Source organism: Coregonus lavaretus (assembly GCF_964263955.1).
Source record: "Coregonus lavaretus genome assembly, chromosome: 26".
Classification (NCBI taxonomy): domain Eukaryota; kingdom Metazoa; phylum Chordata; class Actinopteri; order Salmoniformes; family Salmonidae; genus Coregonus; species Coregonus lavaretus.
This window is the reverse complement of record NC_140013.1, coordinates 2,119,350-2,142,031: the sequence shown is the minus strand read 5'-3', so window position 1 is coordinate 2,142,031 and position 22,682 is coordinate 2,119,350. Positions and strand designations below refer to the sequence as shown.

At 43.4% G+C, this 22,682-nt stretch overlaps 1 protein-coding gene across 1 annotated transcript; it reads left to right on the top strand.

Annotated features, from left to right (window-relative positions):
* Positions 1-3,896: 3,896 nt before the first annotated feature.
* Positions 3,897-20,998, top strand: trmt9b (tRNA methyltransferase 9B; the record flags this gene model as incomplete). The annotated part of the gene is made up of 4 exons (XM_084142505.1): positions 3,897-4,059; positions 8,941-9,114; positions 19,773-20,003; positions 20,256-20,998. The coding sequence occupies 4 exons, from the start codon at positions 3,897-3,899 to the stop codon at positions 20,996-20,998; spliced, it is 1,311 nt and encodes a 436-aa protein (XP_083998631.1).
* Positions 20,999-22,682: the final 1,684 nt, after the last annotated feature.

The following is a 22,682-nucleotide window of genomic DNA, read 5'->3' as shown; positions in this document are numbered from 1 at the left end:
TTTAGCTTTCAGACGTTTTCTTCAATACTATTGTGGATAATCATGCTCCCTTCAAAGAATTAAGGGTTAAAGGTAGATCCAATGCCTGGTACACTCTGTAATTATCAGAAGTAATTCATAAAAAAGTTGATGCTTAGGTCAAGGCCAAGAACACAGGCTTAGCCCCGGATTGGGAAGCTTTTAAGCAACTGAGGAATCATTGTGTAAACCGCTCATTCGAATTGTAATGGGAACCCGGCTAAATTCTGGAAAACTGTCAAATCCCTGAAGGGTTCTACTTCCTCATCTCTGCCACAACAAATTAATTCAGATACTGGCCTCATGTGGACGTGTCAAAAACTTTTGATACTGTTGATCATGCTATTTTATTGAATAAGTTGTCCTCGATAGGCCTGAGCTCTGACGCCTGTTCATGGTTTCATGATTATCTTAGTGACAGAACTCAGGCCATGGTGATTGAGGGGGTTAAGTCTAAATTACTTGAAGTGCATAAAGGTTTACCACGGGTCGATTTTTAGGACCTATTCTCTTCACTATTTATATAAACACCGTTGGTCAATCTGTTAAAAATTGTCAACTTCATCTATATGCGGATGATACTATTATTTATGCTATTGCCCCGACTGTTGATCTGGCTGTGTCAAAACTACAGTCAGATTTTAAAGCTATGCGGGAATCCCTTGGTGATTTTAAAACCTGTGTTTTAATACAGGCAAAATGGAATACATGTTGTTTTCAAACTCTCGTAAGAATGTTTCAGATGAACTACATGTTCACTCATTAGATGATTCTCCAATCGAACGTGTTCCCGTATAAAAATACTTAGGCATTTGGATTGATATGGATTTGACCTTTAAAAAACATATAAACTCATCAAAATAAGAAACGTCCCCTTTCAGGACCCTGTCTTTCAAAGATAATTTGTAAAAATCCAAATAACTTCACAGATCTTCATTGTAAAGGGTTTAACACGGTTTCCCATGCTTGTTCAATGAACCATAAACAATGAATGAACATGCACCTGTGGAACGGTCGTTAAGACACTAACAGCTTACAGACGGTAGGCAATTAAGGTCACAGTTATGAAAACTTCGGACACTAAAGAGGCCTTTCTACTGACTCTGGAAAACACCAAAAGAATGATGCCCAGGGTCCCTGCTCATCTGCGTGAATTTCCTGCAAGACAGGAATGTCAGTGTTCTGCCATGGCCAATGAAGAGCCCGGATCTCAATCCCATTGAGCACATCTGGGACCTGTTGGATCGGAGGGTGAGCGCTAGGGCCATTCCCCCCAGAAATGTCTGGGAACTTGCAGGTGCCTTGGTGGAAGTGTGGGGTAACATCTCACAGCAAGAACTGGCAAATCTGGTGCAGTCCATGAGGAGGAGATGCACTGCAGTACTTAATGCAGCTGGTGGTCACACCAGATACTGACTGTTACTTTTAGATTTTGACCCCCCCGCTTAGTTCAGGGACACATTATACAATTTCTGTTAGTCACATGTCTGTGGAACTTGTTCAGTTTATGTCTCAGTTGTTGAATCTTGTTATGTTCATACAAATATTTACACATGTTAAGTTTGCTGAAAATAAACGCTGTTGACAGTTAGAGGACATTATTTTTTTGCTGAGTTCAGATGAGCTGGTTAAGAAGCTAAGATTTAAAGTTGGCTTTTTCAACAGAAACAGATTGTGCCTTTCTTTTAAGTAGTAGGAAGCAGATTATTCAGTCAAACTTTTTTATCTGTTCTTGATTATGATGATATTATTTATCAAAGTGCAGCTGCTACTACTGTTAAACCTTAGGATGCCATCTACCGTTGTGCCCTTCGTTTTGTTACAGGTGACAGTTTTGATACTCATCACTGCATCCTGTATCAAAAGGTTGGCTGGACTTTGCTAAAGACTCATTGATCTCTACATTATTCCCTTTTTTGTTTACAAGGCCCTACTTGATAAACGTCCATCGTATCTAACTTTGCTGTTGCAGTATAGACACCTGAGTTGCCTAACCCCTTCACAGGATTGGTTAACTCGAGGTTCCTAGGGTCTCCACCGAGCTAGGTAAATCTGCTTTTAGTTTTAATGCACCGTATTGCTGGAACAAAATTCAAAATACATTTAATCTTGATGTTCTGGTGCCGTTCGGGCCATTTTAAAGTATTGATAAGGGACTTATTTGTGGAGGAATGTAACTGTTTTTCTGGGTGATTTGTGATGTTTTATTTGTGCTTCCCATTACTGTGTTTTTGTATTTTAATGTGTATATGTTTAGGTATAATGTGTATATTTATGCTGTGTGTGTGTGTGTGTGTGTGTATAGAGTCGTGGTCAAAAGTTTTGAGAATGACACAAATATTAATTTTCACAAAGTCTGCTGCCTCAGTTTGTATGATGGCAATTTGCATATACTCCAGAATGTTATGAAGAGTGATCAGATGAATTGCAAAGTCCCTCTTTTCCATGAAAATGAACTTAATCCCCCAAAAAAACATTTCCACTGCATTTCAGTCCTGCCACAAAATGACCAGCTGACATCATGTCAGTGATTCTCTCGTTAACACAGGTGAGAGTGTTGACGAGGACAAGGCTGGAGATCCCTCTGTCATGCTGATTGAGTTAGAATAACAGACTGGAAGCTTTAAAAGGAGGGTGGGCCTTAAAATCATTGTTCTTCCTCTGTTAACCATGGTTACCTGCAAGGAAACATGTGCTGTCATCATTGCTTTGCACAAAAAGGGCTTCACAGGCAAGGATATTGCTGCTAGTAAGATTGAACCTAAATCAACCATTTATCGGATCATCAAGAACTTCAAGGAGAGAGGTTATATTGTTGTGAAGAAGGCTTCAGGGCGCCCAAGAAAGTCCAGCAAGCACCAGGACCGTCTCCTAAAGTTGATTCAGCTGCGGGAACGGGGCACCACCAGTGCAGAGCTTGCTCAGGAATGGCAGCAGGCAGTTGTGAGTGCATCTGAACGCACAGTGAGGCGAAGACCTTTGGAGGATGGCCTGGTGTCAAGAAGGGCAGTGAGGAAGCCACTTCTCTCCAGGAAAAACATCAGGGAAAGACTGATATTCTGCAAAAGGTACAGGGATTGGACTTCTAAGGACTGGGGTAAAGTCATTTTCTCTGATGAATCCCCTTTCCGATTGTTTGGGGCATCCGGAAAAAAGGGTGGGGGTGGGGGGAATGGGACAAGGGCAGTGTTGGGAAAAAGTACCCAATTTTCATACTTGAGTAAAAGTAAAGATACCTTAATAGAAAATGACTCAAGTGAAAGTCACCCAGTAAAATACTACTTGAGTATAAGTATTTGGTTTTAAATATACTTATGTATCAAAAGTAAAAGTATAAATCATTTAAAATTCCTTATATTAAGCAAACTAGACATTTTCTTGTTTTTATAATTTACAGATAGCCAAGGGCACTCTCCAAAACTCAGACATAATTTACAAACGAAGCATTTGTGTTTAGTGAGTCTGCCAGATCAGAGGCAGTAGGGGTGACCAAGGATGTTCTCTTGATAAGTGTGTGAATTTGACCATTTTCCTGTCATGCTAACTAAGTATTCAAAATGTAATGAGTAGTAAAGTAAAAGTTGTAAAAAATATAAATAGTAAGGTAAAGTACAGATACCCCAAAAAACTACTTAAGTAGTACTTTAAAGTGTTTTTACTTATGTACTTTACACCACTGGACAAGGGACTACCTGTCCTGAACTTATCCCATAAGAACACTCTGGTTATGTCCCAAATTGCACCTTATTTCCTATATAGTGCACTAGGAAATAGGGGTACCATTTGGGATGCAGCCTCTGCCTTGAAAATCCAACCGGTTGTTATTGTCTTCCCTGTAGCTGTGCGGCTGAGGCGGGCTGGTTTATGAGCGAGCCTGGATGACCGTGATGGAGGAGGCTGCCACTCGGCTGGAGAGGGAGCATGTGCACAGCGTCTACGAGAAGATTGCTCCCTATTTTAACGACAGCCGCTACAAGGCCTGGCCCAAGGTGCGCCAGTTCCTACTTGAGCATGAGCCTGGCAGTATCATCGCTGATGTGGGTATGTATGCTACTGTGTCTGTTCTACTGCTGATGGACATGCATTAAGTCTCTATCTGTCTTAATACTGGCCTATGTCTGCCCTACCACGGACTATCTGTGGTGGCCTGAGTTTAATTGAAACTAACAAAAAGGCCAATAACAACATTCTCTGCCTATGGCTGTGGCGGTCACGAAATTTAGTCAGCCGTTGATTGTCAAGCAAATAACTGTCAGTCTCACGGTAATTGACCGTTAATGAACATAAACACATTTAGAGTCTCCTGGCTTCCACACATAGCCTACAAGCCATTTTAAATAGTCTAATGAATCCATGTAATATAGCCTGCACCTTCACAATAAATCCATTATTTATTTTAGACAGGTCTAAAGAAGCATGATGTGAAGAAAATGTAGACTCTTTCGGAAGAAAAGAATAGCATACTCTGAATTTTCCTTATGTTAGGTCCTGATGTGGCTATGCCAAATGTCTGTGGGCTACACTAGTTCATTTAGCAGACAAGATTTGCTTATAATTCCATGGCATTATTTTATGGTATGAAGAATACAATTGAACAAAGCTGAATAAAATATAAATATTTTCTCCAAACGATTTTAGGGAGTGCGCACATGAGCGGTTACAAAGAAATAGGTACTCCTATATGCTTAATTTAGAGTTATTAATGTAACTTTAGTTGTTCTACAAATGTTGGGCTATATGTTTTGATTTGTCATACATTGTAAGGCTGCATGATGAGACTCTAATGATGATTTGAAAAAAGTTGCTTGAAAGGCCTGAGCTCTGCTTTGTTTTTTTGCGCAGGCTGTACACATTCCAATAGTCTCTCATTCACAATTTCACAAGCTCTTGATAATGGCTCGAATTTCACGGCGGCATCCCCTTTGTGGCCGTAATGCACCCTAAAAAAATCCATGCCTTTTGAGGCCCGGAGTGCTGCGTTGTGTCCTTCTCCCTGAGTGCTGCGCAATCCGAAGTGCCTCTCACTCACATGGCTCTCCATCACGTGATCACAGGCTACAAGTGAAGACAGACACATCGGGGACGCAACTGCGTGTGTCCTTATCCAATTCCGAGGTGCATATTGAAGATATTGGAAGAACTGTCCACATTTACTTTTCGTCAGCCAACAAGATGAGTAGGCCTAACGAACAGCAAAAGCACTAGCCTATGTCAATCTACTATTCCCCCATAGCACAAAAGTCTACCTATTCTGTGTGCGAAAAAATTAATATAATAGTCTGGGACAGTTGTGGGATGCGATAGATCCCAAGTTAATACAACCACTAGCATCAAAACTTTTTTTTATGCAATGTGGCTGACGCAACAGATCAGAACGTTTAGCTTAAAATGTTGAAAAACTATTAGGCTATTTCTTCACATTATAAGCGCAGCAATGTGCACATGGTAGTAGGCTATAAGAGTGAATGTTCCATTAGCGGAAAAAACACCATTAGCAAAAGTGACCGCAAATGCAATTATGCATGTAATGCTTTTATTATTAAGGTGCATTTTTATGGTGAAAATTATCTTCCCCAAACTTGAAACTCACGTGCTACATGACTATGATTTAAAAAAGTTGCAAAAAAAGGCTTTATTTCTTTACATTCACAAGTGATAATATATAATTCACAAGTGATAGGCTAATATTGTCACCCATCAGACTATTCTTGATTTAATCTTGTCTTTACATATACTAAATAATATATGTGTGACATTTGTTTTGATTTAGAATGGACCATTATCATGCACCTGTCTCGAAACAGGGGAAGCGGGAAAAAATACATGTCATCTATGCACTTAAATAGCGAATGGAGGACGCTTTTCCCCGTGGTTTATTTTCATGCAGGTAGGCTATACTCCTGTTGTAAATATAAGCAATATGCTTAATATTAGGAAAGTTGAGAAATAAATATAGTAGGCCTAGCCTATAGAAGGCTGATGGGATCGTCATTTTTTTATTAGCGGGCCATCACTCTGTTTTCGCCTGCAATTGCATAGCCTATAGAAATGTTGCGCAACATGAGCTCATGGGCTCTCATGAAGTGTTTGATTTAGATTTTCGAATACATTTGCATTGATGACAGAGTGATTAGAGGGACAATAGAGTGCTGAGTACCAGGCAGTTAGCAAGTTTGGTAGGCTACTAATGACCAGCAGCAGCATCAGAGCTTGGAGAAGCCTAATTACCGTGATCAAATAAAATAAAATGTTATTTGTCACATGCGCCAAATACAACAGGTGTAGACCTTGCAGTGAAATGCTTACTTACAAGCCCCTAACCAACAATGCAGTTTTAAGAAAAATAAGTGTTAAGTAAACAATAGATAAGTAAAAAATAAAAGCAGTAAAATAACAGTAAAAATAACAGTTGTGAGGCTATATACAGTGGGGGGAAAAAGTATTTAGTCAGCCACCAATTGTGCAAGTTCTCCCACTTAAAAAGATGAGAGAGGCCTGTAATTTTCATCATAGGTACACGTCAACTATGACAGACAAAATGAGAAAAATAATTCCAGAAAATCACATTGTAGGATTTTTTATGAATTTATTTGCAAATTATGGTGGAAAATAAGTATTTGGTCAATAACAAAAGTTTCTCAATACTTTGTTAAATACCCTTTGTTGGCAATGACACAGGTCAAACGTTTTCTGTAAGTCTTCACAAGGTTTTCACACACTGTTGCTAGTATTTTGGCCCATTCCTCCATGCAGATCTCCTCTAGAGCTGTGATGTTTTGGGGCTGTCGCTGGGCAACACAGACTTTCAACTCCCTCCAAAGATTTTCTATGGGGTTGAGATCTGGAGACTGGCTAGGCCACTCCAGGACCTTGAAATGCTTCTTACGAAGCCACTCCTTCGTTGCCCGGGCGGTGTGTTTGGGATCATTGTCATGCTGAAAGACCCAGCCACGTTTCATCTTCAATGCCCTTGCTGATGGAAGGAGGTTTTCACTCAAAATCTCACGATACATGGCCCCATTCATTCTTTCCTTTACACGGATCAGTCGTCCTGGTCCCTTTGCAGAAAAACAGCCCCAAAGCATGATGTTTCCACCCCCATGCTTCACAGTAGGTATGGTGTTCTTTGGATGCAACTCAGCATTCTTTGTCCTCCAAACACGACGAGTTGAGTTTTTACCAAAAAGTTCTATTTTGGTTTCATCTGACCATATGACATTCTCCCAATCCTCTTCTGGATCATCCAAATGCACTCTAGCAAACTTCAGACGGGCCTGGACATGTACTGGCTTCAGCAGGGGGACACGTCTGGGACTGCAGGATTTGAGTCCCTGGCGGCGTATTGTGTTACTGATGGTAGGCTTTGTTACTTTGGTCCCAGCTCTCTGCAGGTCATTCACTAGGTCCCCCCGTGTGGTTCTGGGATTTTTGCTCACCGTTCTTGTGATCATTTTGACCCCACGGGGTGAGATCTTGCGTGGAGCCCCAGATCGAGGGAGATTATCAGTGGTCTTGTATGTCTTCCATTTCCTAATAATTGCTCCCACAGTTGATTTCTTCAAACCAAGCTACTTACCTATTGCAGATTCAGTCTTCCCAGCCTGGTGCAAGTCTACAATTTTGTTTCTGGTGTCCTTTGACAGCTCTTTGGTCTTGGCCATAGTGGAGTTTGGAGTGTGACTGTTTGAGGTTGTGGACAGGTGTCTTTTATACTGATAACAAGTTCAAACAGGTGCCATTAATACAGGTAACGAGTGGAGGACAGAGGAGCCTCTTAAAGAAGAAGTTACAGGTCTGTGAGAGCCAGAAATCTTGCTTGTTTGTAGGTGACCAAATACTTATTTTCCACCATAATTTGCAAATAAATTCATTAAAAATCCTACAATGTGATTTTCTGGATTTTTTTTCTCATTTTGTCTGTCATAGTTGACGTGTACCTATGATGAAAATTACAGGCCTCTCATCTTTTTAAGTGGGAGAACTTGCACAATTGGTGGCTGACTAAATACTTTTTTTCCCCACTGTATATTATCATTTGCAATGGATGTTTAAAAAAACACTTTCCTACATTTCCGCACGCTCCCTCAACATTATCAGGACAGAGAAACCAGACACATGCTCAATGCTCACATGGAGCTCTCCAAACAAAAGACGGGGGACCGGTATGATAAAAAAATAATTATTATGTATGCACTCACTAACTGTAAGTCGCTCTGGATAAGAGCGTCTGCTAAATGACTAAAACAATGAAAACAATGACCAATCTCATAAATGATGGTTATGAAATTAACCAAAACTTATTTCTCACAAGTGTAGCAGGTTGTGAACTGTGCAAACAACGTTTCCACTGAGAACGGTAAATGACTGTAATTAATACATGCTTTAACAGAAATTAATGTAACCAAATGACAGGGATTAACGGTACATTTACTACTAGTGACTTATGTAATAAAAAAAGTATTTAAAGGCAAACAATTCACACAATGAAACAATGAATGCGCAAGAATTGGCGGGAGACAGCTGAGCCATTCTGGAGAGAGGCTTGCCTATATCTTCAGCACACACCCCTCCCTTTCTTGTCTCTACATTTTAAATTAAACTCAAGACACATTATCTTCACACACATTTTGGATGCCACAAAGGTAGTGCACAGTCAAGCAAAGGGTGCCATTTCATATTGGCCTCATGCATGTCTTTCTCCTGGGGTTTACATCTAGGCTGCGTCCTGATTCTCTGCCCTTCTCCCAAAGGGTGCACAGATTAAACAATGGTGGAAACTCCCTCCAGCCAATTCTTACACCAATCCAATTCTTTGAAAGCTTTGATGGCGAGTGAGCAAGTGCTCACTTTTGGAAAAGGGTGGAGAATCGGGACTGGGACCTGGTGTTTGTTGTTGATTGTCTGCCCTCATCCCCATCACAGGCTGTGGCAATGGCAAGTACCTGCACATCAACGGCAGTGTGTTCAAGCTGGGCTGTGACGTGTGTCGCCCCCTGGTGGACTCCGCCTGGAGCCAGGGCCACGAGGTGCAGCTGTGTGACAGCCTCAGGCTGCCCTACAGGGACAGCTGCTTTGACGGTGTCCTCTCTATCGCAGGTAGGCCTATACTTCACTCAACATGGGAGGGTAGTGGCCTGTGTGGTCTAGCGGTTAGTGTGTCTGACCCCGGTTCAATCGGAATGGGTTTGAATCCGGCCAACTGGCTTGCATTCTGACTCACACTACTGCTACCATTAATGTCTTCTTTTTACTGTCCCCCTCACTCCCCCTCGGGCCTAACCCTAAAATGTTTGCATATCGGAAGGGTCTGGATAGGTATAAGCAGTGCTTGACTTGGGGTAAAATAAGTGCAGGAGCTGTCTTTTTCCAAGTCGGTCCATTAGACTATGTTCACCGAAATTCACAAATGACATTATGCTATAGAGACCTCTGGTTATTCACTGTTAAGGATTTATACAGATTTTTCATGACTATTATTATAGCCTACATGAAAAAGTAAGCATTATTGACACTGGAAAGCTGCTGTGTCTGATCCCATGTTGGCCTACCATCTCCTTCCATTGTGCCCTTGATCTTACACCCCCCCCCCCCCCCCCCCCCCCAAGTAGAACTGCACCGTTAGTCACATGTTGTCGACATGTGGTCAACCCTCCATCTGGAGAGCTCCTGGGTGTGCAGGCTTGGCTTTTGATCCAGCCCTGAAACACCCAAGTCTCCTTATCAAGGTCCTGTTGAGCAGCTGATGCTAATGCTACAATGTGGTTAGACCAGGGCAGGAACAAAAGCCTGAACACCCAGTAGCTATCCTGGAGGATGGTTGCCACCCTCAGTGGTGGAAAAAGTACCCAATTGTCATACTTGAGTAAAAGTAAAGATATCTTAAAAGAAAATGACTAAAGTAAAAGTGAAAATCACCCAGTAAAATACTACTTGAGTAAAAGTCTAAAAGTATTTGGTTTTAAATATACTTAAGTATCAAAAGTAAATGTAATTGTAAAATATACTCAAGTATCAAAAGTAAAAGTATAAATCATTTCAAATTCCTTATATTTAACAAAGCAGACGGCACCATTTTCTTGTTTTTAAAATGTACGGATAGACAGGTGCAGACTCCAACACTCAGACATTATTTACAAAATATGTATTTGTTTAGTGAGTCCGCCAGACAATAGGCAGTAAGGATGACCACGTGTTCTCTTGATAAGTGCACACACAAACACGCACTGAAGGGTCATTACAATAATGGCTGATATGTAGATTTTTAAGTGATTGATCATATTTAAAAGTGTGCTATCATGAATTACATTAACAAAAATTATTAAACTCATTTCCATTACTTTACAAACCCTCAAAATAAAGAAGAACCCTGGAATGAGTAGGTGTGTCCAAACATTTGACGGGTACTACAGTGGGGAAAAAAAGTATTTAGTCAGCCACCAATTGTGCAAGTTCTCCCACTTAAAAAGATGAGAGAGGCCTGTAATTTTCATCATAGGTACACGTCAACTATGACAGACAAATTGAGGAAAAAAAATCCAGAAAATCACATTGTAGGATTTTTAATGAATTTATGTGCAAATTATGGTGGAAAATAAGTATTTGGTCACCTACAAACAAGCAAGATTTCTGGCTTTCACAGACCTGTAACTTCTTCTTTAAGAGGCTCCTCTGTCCTCCACTCGTTACCTGTATTAATGGCACCTGTTTGAACTTGTTATCAGTATAAAAGACACCTGTCCACAACCTCAAACAGTCACACTCTGAACTCCACTATGGCCAAGACCAAAGAGCTGTCAAAGGACACCAGAAACAAAATTGTAGACCTGCACCAGGCTGGGAAGACTGCATCTGCAATAGGTAAGCAGCTTGGTTTGAAGAAATCAACTGTGGGAGCAATTATTAGGAAATGGAAGACATACAAGACCACTGATAATCTCCCTCGATCTGGGGCTCCACGCAAGATCTCACCCCGTGGGGTCAAAATGATCACAAGAACGGTGAGCAAAAATCCCAGAACCACACGGGGGGACCTAGTGAATGACCTGCAGAGAGCTGGGACCAAAGTAACAAAGCCTACCATCAGTAACACACTACGCCGCCAGGGACTCAAATCCTGCAGCGCCAGACGTGTCCCCCTGCTTAAGCCAGTACATGTCCAGGCCCATCTGAAGTTTGCTAGAGTGCATTTGGATGATCCAGAAGAGGATTGGGAGAATGTCATATGGTCAGATGAAACCAAAATAGAACTTTTTGGTAAAAACTCAACTCGTCGTGTTTGGAGGACAAAGAATGATGAGTTGCACCATACCTACTGTGAAGCATGGGGGTGGAAACATCATGCTTTGGGGCTGTTTTTCTGCAAAGGGACCAGGACGACTGATCCGTGTAAAGGAAAGAATGAATGGGGCCATGTATCGTGAGATTTTGAGTGAAAACCTCCTTCCATCAGCAGATGAAACGTGGCTGGGTCTTTCAGCATGACAATGATCCCAAACACACCACCCGGGCAACGAAGGAGTGGCTTCGTAAGAAGTATTTCAAGGTCCTGGAGTGGCCTAGCCAGTCTCCAGATCTCAACCCCATAGAAAATCTTTGGAGGGAGTTGAAAGTCCGTGTTGCCCAGAGACAGCCCCAAAACATCACTGCTCTAGAGGAGATCTGCATGGAGGAATGGGCCAAAATACCAGCAACAGTGTGTGAAAACCTTGTGAAGACTTGCAGAAAACGTTTGACCTGTGTCATTGCCAACAAAGGGTATATAACAAAGTATTGAGAAACTTTTGTTATTGACCAAATACTTATTTTCCACCATAATTTGCAAATAAATTTGTAAAAAATCCTACAATGTGATTTCCTGGATTTTCTTCCCTCATTTTGTCTGTCATAGTTGACGTGTACCTATGATGAAAATTACAGGCCTCTCTCATCTTTTTAAGAGGGAGAACTTGCACAATTGGTGGCTGACTAAATACTTTTTTCCCCCACTGTATATATTTACAGTACTCTTGGCATTCTCTCAACCAGCTTCACCTGGACTAAAGCATCCGCCAACCCCTGGACAGTCTGTGGTGCAACGTGGCGTTGGTGGATGGAGCGAGACATGATATCCCAGATGTGCTCAATTGGATTCAGGTCTGGGGAACGGGCGGGCCAGTCCATAGCATCAATGCCTTCCTCTTGCAGGAACTGCTGACACACTCCAGCCACATGAGGTCTAGCATTGTCTTGCATTAGGAGGAACCCAGGGCCAACCGCACCAGCATATGGTCTCACAAGGGGTCTGAAGATCTCATCTCGGTACCTAATGGCAGTCAGGCTACCTCTGGCGAGCACATGGAGGGCTGTGCAGCCCCCCAAAGAAATGCCACCCCACACCATGACTGACCCACCGCCAAACCGGTCATGCTGGAGGATGTTGCAGGCAGCAGAACGTTCTCTACGGCGTCTCCAGACTCTGTCATGTCTGTCACATGTGCTCAGTGTGAACCTGCTTTCATCTGTGAAGAGCACAGGGCGCCAGTGGCGAATTTGCCAATCTTGGTGTTCTCTGGCAAATGCCAAACGTCCTGCACGGTGTTGGGCTGTAAGCACAACCCCCACCTGTGGACGTCGGGCCCTCATACCACCTTCATGGAGTCTGTTTCTGACCGTTTGAGCAGACACATGCACATTTGTGGCCTGCTGGAGGTCATTTTGCAGGGCTCTGGCAGTGCTCCTCCTTCTCCTCCTTGCACAAAGGCGGAGGTAGTGGTCCTGCTGCTGGGTTGTTTTCCTCCTACGGCCTCCTCCACGTCTCCTGATGTACTGGCCTGTCTCCTGGTAGCGCCTCCATGCTCTGGACACTACGCTGACAGACACAGCAAACCTTCTTGCCACAGCTCGCATTGATGTGCCATCCTGGATGAGCTGCACTACCTGAGCCACTTGTGTGGGTTGTAGACTCCGTCTCATGCTACCACTAGAGTGAAAGCACCGCCAGCATTCAAAAGTGACCAAAACATCAGCCAGGAAGCATAGGAACTGAGAAGTGGTCTGTGGTCACCACCTGCAGAACCACTTCTTTATTGGGGGTGTCTTGCTAATTGCCTATAATTTCCACCTATTGTCTATTCCATTTGCACAACAGCATGTGAAATGTATTGTCAATCAGTGTTGCTTCCTAAGTGGACAGGTTGATTTCACAGAAGTGTGATTTGACTTGGAGTTACATTGTGTTGTTTAAGTGTTCCCTTTATTTTTTTGAGCAGTGTATATCCTTCATGTCAAAAACATGGGTAGTGTTCAAAAAGGTAAATAACGATTATACCACTTAGCTAAGCTAAGAATGACGTGAATAATCAAGTCAATAAACGTTGGGTAGTTAGATAGCATATAGTTAATATACTGGCAAGTTCGACGATGTATTAGTAGCCAACTAATGTTAGGAAGCTAGCTAACATACCGGTACATACTGCTGTAATGATATGCTATGCGGTTCGTAAGGATAGTTTAGCTAAGAAATTGTCAGCCAACATAACGTGTAACGTAACATAATTGAAAAGTCATTACTTTATTACATTGCTCAACAGTTTCTTAACATTTGTCATAACTAGTTAAAGCAATGAATTTGAATCCGCTCTCGTCGGACTTCAGCTGCATATTTTCCGCCATTTTCTTCAAATCTGAAAGCGTTGTGAAGCCACGCCCATTTTCTGAAGAATTGCATTATGGGCCCTAAAAGTATTGAAATAGTGTCCACTGCTTGTATACTTCATATTTTGGCGAATTTAGTATGACATCCGGGAACTTTTGGCATATTAACTTTATCCATACTATGACCAATAAGCATACTACATACTCAATTTACATCACAATAGTACGGTTAGTGTGGTTAGTATGAGTATTTGAACACAACTTATATCTAATGACGTTCTACTCAATATACTCTTTAAACTAATTTCCTGTATCCCCTTCTCCCTCATACTAGATCTCATCCTCTCTATTTCCCTCTGATACTGCCCACACTGTAGCAATACATGCTCCACGGTCTCTGTTTCCTGGCAATAATCACACTTCCCTGTTGGATGCTTTCCTATCACATTTAAGGTCTTATTCAGCAGGCTGTGTCCCACCCTTAATCTTGTAAAAATAGCCTCCTCTCTTCTGTCCCTTCCTGCCGTCCTCCCCTCCCTGACTTTCCTCTGTACAGTGCATTCAGGAAAGTATTCAGACCCCTTGACTTTTTCCACATTTTGTTACGTTACAGCCTTATTCTAAAATTGATTTAAATGTTTTTTTCCCTCATCAATCTACACACAATACCCCATAATGACAAAGCAAAAACTGGTTTTTAGAAATGTTTGCAAATTAAAAATAAAGAACAGAAATATCTTATTTACATAAGTATTCAGAACCTTCTCTATGAGACTCGAACTTGAGCTCAGGTGCATCCTGTTTCCATTGATCATCCTTGAGATGATTCTACAACTTGATTGGAATCCACCTGTGGTAAATTCAATTGATTGGACATGATTTGGAAAGGCACACACCTGTCTATATAAGGTCCCACAGTTGACAGTGCATGTCAGAGCAAAAACCAAGCCATGAGGTCGAAGGAATTGTCCGTAGAGCTCAGAGACAGAATTGTGTCGAGGCACAGATCTGGGGAAGGGTACCAAAACATTTCTGCAGCATTGAAAGTCCCCAAGAACACAGTGGCCTCCATCATTCTTAAATGGAAGAAGATTGGAACCACCAATATTCTTTCTAGAGCTGGCTGCCAGGCCAAATTGAGCAATCGGGAGATAAGGGCCTTGGTCAGGGAGGTGACCAAGAACCCGATGGTCACTCTGAAAGAGCTCCAGAGTTCCTCTGTGGCGATGGGAGAACCTTTCAGAAGGACAACCATTTCTGCAGCACTCCACCAATCAGGCATTTATGGTAGTGGCCAGACAGAAGCCACTCCTCAGTAAAAGGCGCATAACAGCCCGCTTGGAGTTTGCCAAAAGGCACCTAAAGGACTCTCAGACCAGAAGAAACAAGATTCTCTGGTCTGATGAAACCAAGATTGAACTGAATGCCAAGTGTCACGTCTGGAGGAAACCTGGCACCATCCCTATGGTGAAGCATGGTAGTGGCAGCATCATGCTGTGGGGATGTTTTTCAGTGGCAGGGACTGGGAGACTAGTCAGGATCGAGGGAAAGATGAACAGAGCAAAGTACAGAGAGATCCTTGATGAAAACCTGCTCCAGAGCGCTCAGGACCTCAGACTGGGGTGAAGGTTCACCTTCCAACAGGACCACAACCCTAAGCACACAGCCAAGACAACACAGGAGTGGCTTCGGGACAAGTCTCTGAATGTCCTTGAGTGGCCCAGCCAGAGCCCGGATTTGAACCCGATCTTACATCTCTGGAGAGACCTGAAATTAGCTGTGCAGCGACGCTCCCCATCCAACCTGACAGAGCTTGAGAGGATCTGCAGAGAAGAATGGGATAAACTCCCCAAATACAGGGGTGCCAAGCTTGTAGCGTCATACCCAAGAAGACTCGAGGCTGTAATCGCTGCCAAAGGTGCTTCAACAAAGTACTGAGTAAAAGGTCTGAATACTTATGTAAGTGGGTTATTTCCGTTCTTTATTTTTTATACATTTCTAAAAACCAGTTTTTGCTTTGTCATTATGTGGTATTGTGTGTAGATTGATGAGGGGGAAGGCTGTAACGTAACAAAATGTGGAAAAAGTCAAGGGGTCTGAATACTTTCCGAATGCACTGTATCAAGCTTTTTGCCTCGCTCATTGAAACTACAACATCAACATCCACACTGCTAAGTGCTTGTTTAGCCAGTACATCAACTGCCTCGTTCCCCTCCACCCCCACATGGGCTGGGAACCAAGTAAATCTAATCTGTATACCCATCTGTCTAATCCTGCCATGGGTTTGTAGTACCTCATAAAGCAGGTATTGTCTGCTATGTGAGCTAAAGGACTGGAAATTCATCAACACTGCACATGAATCAGAGCAAATAACTACTCTGTCTGGCTTAACTTCCTCCACCCACTGCAAGAACAACAGTATGGCCATCAGCTGTGCCGTATATACAGCCAGATGATCTGTAATATGTTTCCTGACTGCCACCCCACATTCCTGCACTACAAATGCTGAGCCAGTACGTCCTGTCCTTGGATCTTTTGAACCATCTGTGTAAATGGCGACAAACTCCTGATACACAGTATCCAGACGTCTCTTAAACAAATCAGATGGATCAACACCCTCCCTATCTTTCTGTAGTCTCTCCAACACTTCTAGATCAACTACTGGAGGCAGGAGTAGCCATGGTGGATTCACAGGAATAGCTACCGTTTGACTAAACTCCCTTCCATACAGTCCCATCTCCTTCGCCTAGGTATTGTCCACCCACCCAAAGCTCGTGTTCTGTCCTCGCTCATGTTCCCAGCATGCCTGTAAAATCCCTTTCGCAGGATGAGACACCCCATGTCCCTGTAGGTTGACCCAATAATTAATTGCCAGCTGCTGTCTCCTAATCTGCAATGGCATATCCCCCATCTCCACCTGTAGTGCAGCCACTGGAGAGGTCCGAAACGCCCCACTACATATATTGAGTCCTTGCCACTGTATGACACCTTTCCAATGAGGTCCGGGCTGCCGAACCATACGCTATACTGCCATAGTCTATTACAGATCGGATCAATGCAACATACATGATCCTCAAGGAGCAACGCCCAGCCCCCCACTCCTTCCCCGTCAGACAGTGCATCACATTTAGCGCCTTCTTACACTTTCCCACCACTCTCTCAATGTGTTCTACCCAGGTCAGTCTAGTGTCAAAGTATACCCCAAGGAACCTGAAGGCCCCACCCTCTCCAAGTTTCTCCCATATAACCTCAAGCATGCCTCATCTCCCACCTTCCTCCTGGTAAAGAACACTGTCTGAGTTTTCTCTACAGAGAACCTGAATCCCCACATTAATGCCCACCGCTCTACCTCATCAATTGCTTCCTGTACCTTCCTGACTATGTATGGCACATTTCTTCCCCTCTTCCATAAGGCCCCATCATCTGCAAATAACGACCTCCCAATATCCAGCCATACCTGAGAGTAAACATGATTGAGAACAACAGAGGACTAATCACGCTCCCCTGCGGTGTACCGTTATCCACCAGGTAGCTGCCTGACAGAGACTTCCCCACCCTCACCTGTATAGACCTTCCAAACAGGAAATCCTTTATCCAGTTGTACGTTCTTCCTCCTACCCCCATAATATCAAGCTTGATAAACATCCTCTCCTTCCACATCATATCATACACCTTCTCCACATCAGAAAAGACAGCTACAACAGTCTCCTTGTTCACCTGAGCCTTCCTGACTTCTGCTTCTAAGCAGAACACTGGGTCCATAGTTCCCCTACCCTTCCTGAACCCACTCTGATGTGGCGTTACTAGGCCTCTGCTCTCCAGGAAGTAAGTTAGCCTCTCCGTAATCATACGTTCCATAATCTTACATACATGTGATGTTAAAGCTGTTAGCCGATAGCTTGTTGGCCTCGTTGGGTCCTTCCCTGGCTTCCGGATTGGTACCACTACTGCCTCCTTCCAACTGCCTGGTAGTTTTCCCTCCTCCCACACTCTTGTACAACACCAATACCTTTTCCAGTGCCTCATCACTAAGATGGGCCAACATAACATAGCACACCTCATCTTTCCCAGGTGAAGTTAACCCAGCCTTACCTATTGCCCTTTTCATCTCTGCCATGGTAAATGGTGCATTCAACGCATCATTTACATCCTCCCTCCTATCCAGCACTCCAGGATGCTCCTCTCTCGTGTTCTCTCTCCCCCTTTGCCCCTCTGACAAATTTGCCGAGCTATGCACTTGGACAAACGCTTTGGCCATCATCTATGCCCTCTCCTGATCTGTTACTGCCACATCCTCCCCACTCATCAACACTGGATAATCCCACTCCCCTCTGACCCCACTCATCGTCTTAATCATCCCCCACACTTCTCCCACAGGTGTCGCCCTTCCAATGGTGTCACAGAACCGACGGCAACATGACCTCTTTGCCTGACGGATAGTTCTCCTCACCTGGGCCTGCTTATACTGAATCAGATGTTGGAAGTTATGCGTCCTTTTCAGGAACTGCGCAATCTCAAACAGCCTACTGTCACGCAGATTCACAGACTAGCAGCAAATAAACTTGAACAAAACGGAATCAGGAACTGAATGCCCACTCTCCATTGCTATTCAGTGCAGATCCAGCCTTCGTTCCGCTCTGATCAATCAATCAAATGTATTTATAATGCCCTTTTTACATCAGCAGATGTTACAAAGTGCTATACAGAAACCCAGCCTAAAACCCCAAACAGCAACCTTTTTTGCCTCCGTGAGTGAATCTGGGCCGGCGATAGGCTATATTGTTTTATAGAGGAGCCGATATGCAATTCCCCAAAAATGTGAAGTGCCGGTATGGCGCTCTGGACAGCTCCGGCCCAAGTCAAGCACTGTGGTAGGGAGTGAATTGGGACCCAGTGTTAGACTAACGGGTCACTTGATTCAATTCAATTAAAAAAGCTTTGTATATCCAATTTACATTTGAAAATTGTCTTTGGCATGAGGCTCACATGCAACACATTAATTTATCAATTTATCACTTTTAAATTCATGATATATAGCCATTGATTATTGATGATTATAACGTATGCATGCCTCATGAGCTTAATTCAACTGTCTTACCCCATCACCCAAAATATAAGCTTGTTTTACTCCATTGTTTGTAAATGTTGCAATTGTAATTTGTAAACAAACACTGTACAGCTTCAAAACATCGTTAAAAATAATTTTGATCTCATTTTTGGTCAGTCCTTGCAACCATAGCTCTGTCTGAATTTGAGTGGTTACATTTCTCCAGCCCCTTCCCTCTGCTGTTTACCCCAAAAAAGTGGCTGGTGCCGTTTTGTTGTTTGAATCCCAAATTGCCCATTTTAACATACTCCCAACTGCCTCTGCTTGGGTAACATGTAGCTGTTCATGTTCAGCGCTTCACTTCAAATCAAAGTGTTTGAGTGACATGAATGAAATGTTGAAAACAAGGCGGGTTTCCTAAGTGACATGACATAAGCACTTCCTGGCACAGCACCCTCGTTGCCTCGGCAGCCAGGTTACCAAGATAACAAGGGTATGTTTGGGAAATAATGAATGGTTTTATTGCAAGGTAAAGTGGTGTCTAATTACCAACGCGTGAGTAGGCAGGATTTGGGTGCTCATTTGCCCTAGGACAGTATTAATAAACATAAACACTGGCCCTTCAGTGGTCTCGGGTGGTCGAACAGTTACTGCCGCTGCCTTCAGAGCACATGTATAGCGGCGTTGGTGTGGGTTCAAATCCAGCCCCATCAGCGTTGGGGTCAATTCAAATTGAAAGAAGTCAATTCAGGAAGTCATTTGAATTAAAAATTGACCAACAACTTTTGAAATAAATAAATACTTAGATGCCCCTTATGCTATTATTGAACTGGAATTTCAGTTTACTTTCTGAGTTGATTGCCTCAGTTTGAGTTGAACCAAGTCTATAGTCTATGCTCTGTAGCCTTTGCTCTTGTCCCTCTTCACACTATCTCAATCCCCCCCCCGCCCCCCATTCAGAAAGATCTGTTGAACATGTGACAATACTGTACAAGAAGCTCCAACGCCCACCACTTTCTCAGTTGCACTGCTGAACTTCAACTTTCTGACCCTCAAATGTTTTTTCTCCTACTAGTCATCCATCATTTGTCCACCAAAGAGCGTCGTATTCGAGCAATAAAGGAAATGGCGAGGACACTGCGCGTGGGCGGGCGCATCATGATCTACGTGTGGGCCATGGAGCAGACACGGCGGAAGTTTCAGAAGCAGGACATCTTCGTGCCCTGGAACCCCAACCCCCCGTCCCCCGCCCTGGGCAGGGAGTGGCCCACACCCCGGAGGAGGGGCGCAGCACAGAGCATGAGCGGTAGGTAGCTGGTTAAGGAGGTGCTGGAAGGTTGCTGTTTCAAATTCCGGGCAGGGCAATATAAGAGATAAGCTGGCAATATCTGGAAGGCTGCTGTTTTTTGTTGTTAATCCCAGGTGCAGTCTCCTGCTGTTGTGCCCTTGATCAAGGCTTTTAACCCCTAAAATAGTGTTTGTGTGAATGTGTGTGCGTGCACACGTGTGTGTGTGTGTTTGGACTAACCAAGTACGATTATTTTCTTACCTATCCAAGAATGCCTCTACAGTGACAACAAAGACAAGCACAGGAAGGTGAAAAGGACATCGTCCATGCTGGACGAAGAGGAAATAGCCTGCAGTCCCCAGCAGAGCCAGAGGCTGTGGTTCTTCTCACGCTCCCTGGACTCAGTCTTTGACTTTGGCAGCCTGTCCATCTCCAGGTCCACCTCCAGGGAACTCCTCAGCACCTTCTCCTCCCAGCTTGGGGAGGGGAGCAAGGTCGGCCGCAGACGCAGGGGAGCGGGCCTCATCAAGCAGGTGACCAGCCTCTTTTCTGGCTTATCCAGGAACAGCTCAGAGGAAGATGTCTTTGACTCGGTCACCGACTTAGCCAAGAGCCAGAGAGATCATGGGGTGTGCAGCAACGACAACCACTCCAACTCCACAGAGAAGACCAGTGTCTCTACGGCCTTGGTCCAGGAGTGTGGCTCTGTGGCCCTGCCTGACCTGGTCTCCTCCTACCAGAGGCAGCACACAGAGGGACCAGGGCAGCCAGGGGAGAAGGAAGCAGGCCCACCAGGAGACCTCAAACAGGGACAGGACAGCAGTCTGAGCCCCCAGGACAGTGAAGGGGAGCCGGCGGCCGCCTCGTGTCTGCGCTATTACCACGTGTTCCGGGAGGGCGAGCTGGCGGAGCTGATCGAGAGCCACGTCGAGGAGCTCCACGTCCTTTACTCCTGCTTCGACCATGCCAACTGGTGCGTGGTGGCCGAGAAGGTCCAGGTTTGGAAGATATGACTTGGTTTTAACAAGTTTGATTTTATTTTTTATCGTGATTTATTCATATTGCGCCTCGATTTAAAAAAAAAATACACTATTTTTTAAAGAGATGTTGAAGGTACTGTTCATATTCTTCAGGTGTTGTTTTAAGAGTTACTGTGTTTCGCAAATGAAAAGCACCTAATAAGCAGTATCCAGAGACCCAGTGGCAGGGTATACCTGGGCAGCGTCCCAAATGGCACCCTATTCCCAAGACTTCTATCCTCCGTTCCAATGCTGCTATCAATGGACCATCAATAACTATGAAAAATGTCTGCCAAGGAGTCAAGTCATTTCAGTTTTCCCCCTCTAGATTTTGCTCTTCTGTTTTTAGCCATAGAGGAAATTATGCCCCTTAGACTAACCATTGACCATTTATGTTATATAGTGGTGGAATGGGTCTCTCATATGCAAATTCTGCCTGTATTTGTCTTCATATGTTCCGCAATATACAATAGGAACCAACCTTGCTGCAACATTCTGTGATGTGTTGGTATCCCTTTCTATGGGTCATGTTCTAAGGAACCATGTGCTGTTATTAACGCTTAAGGCAAGTGCTATAATGTCAATGCTGTCTGTGTGATTTGGTGTTAATATTTTGTCCAGCTGAACAGGCGCACATCCTAGATGATACTGTGAAATGTTGCACTGTAGGTATGTTGCTGCTTGCTGAATATCAGTGGTTCGCATATGAATAGCTCTCGGAAAACTTGAAACATCTCTGTAGTCATTGAACCGGGGCGGTTGCATAAGCCTGTCAGTGCAGTGCAGCATGTAAAGACCCACTGCTATGTTACTGGTGTAGAGATTGATATCTCACCTAGCCTATATTATTTTTGTCAAAAATGTTTTATGGTTGATTTTTAAGTGACATTTTTTAATAGAATTTGTCCGTGTATGTTTTTGTTTACCCCATGAATAAATAATTAGTATGAATCTCTTTTGTGAATGATTTATTGGTCCTAATTATAATCAAATGTTTATTCTACCAATGTTCTCAATTTCCTGATACACCAGGGATGCGGGTACAGAACAACATTTACTATCTGTCAGACAAAATTAGTAGACAACGCTACATAATAGTGTTAGTGCCATCCTATGGCATGCCAGGGAACTACATACATTACAGTTCGAGAGTGGAATGATACCAATGATGCACAATACCGTGCTGGCTTGGATATTTTCCTTTCACATTGTCCTTTCCAGTACGGTTTCAAGAGTCGGGATTCAATCCAAAACCGCACTATAGCGCGCTTGATATTTAAAGGTCATTTCTAATTGAGCCGATATTACCTTTTAAATGCAATCTTCACAAACACGGTAACATTGCCTTTGAAAGCTGTATTGTCTACAAGCGCGATCGGATTGAATCCCAGCCAAGGCTAGTGCAGTACTGGCTTGGCTCAGTTTGGCTCAGCTCAGTAGTGTGAAAAAGGGTTGAGTGAGGTAGCTAAACCTAGTCTCCATCATAACATGCAAGATTTTACCAAAATCAGTAGCATGTAAGAATGCTTTACGAAAACAAATGGCAATCTTTATATAGACTGTTTCCATTCAAGATCGTTTTCATTGTTGCAACAAAACTTGTTTAATGGATACTATTGATAGTTTAATATTAATGTTATTCACAAGTGATGCATCCGTTTAATGTAGCCCTGAAACA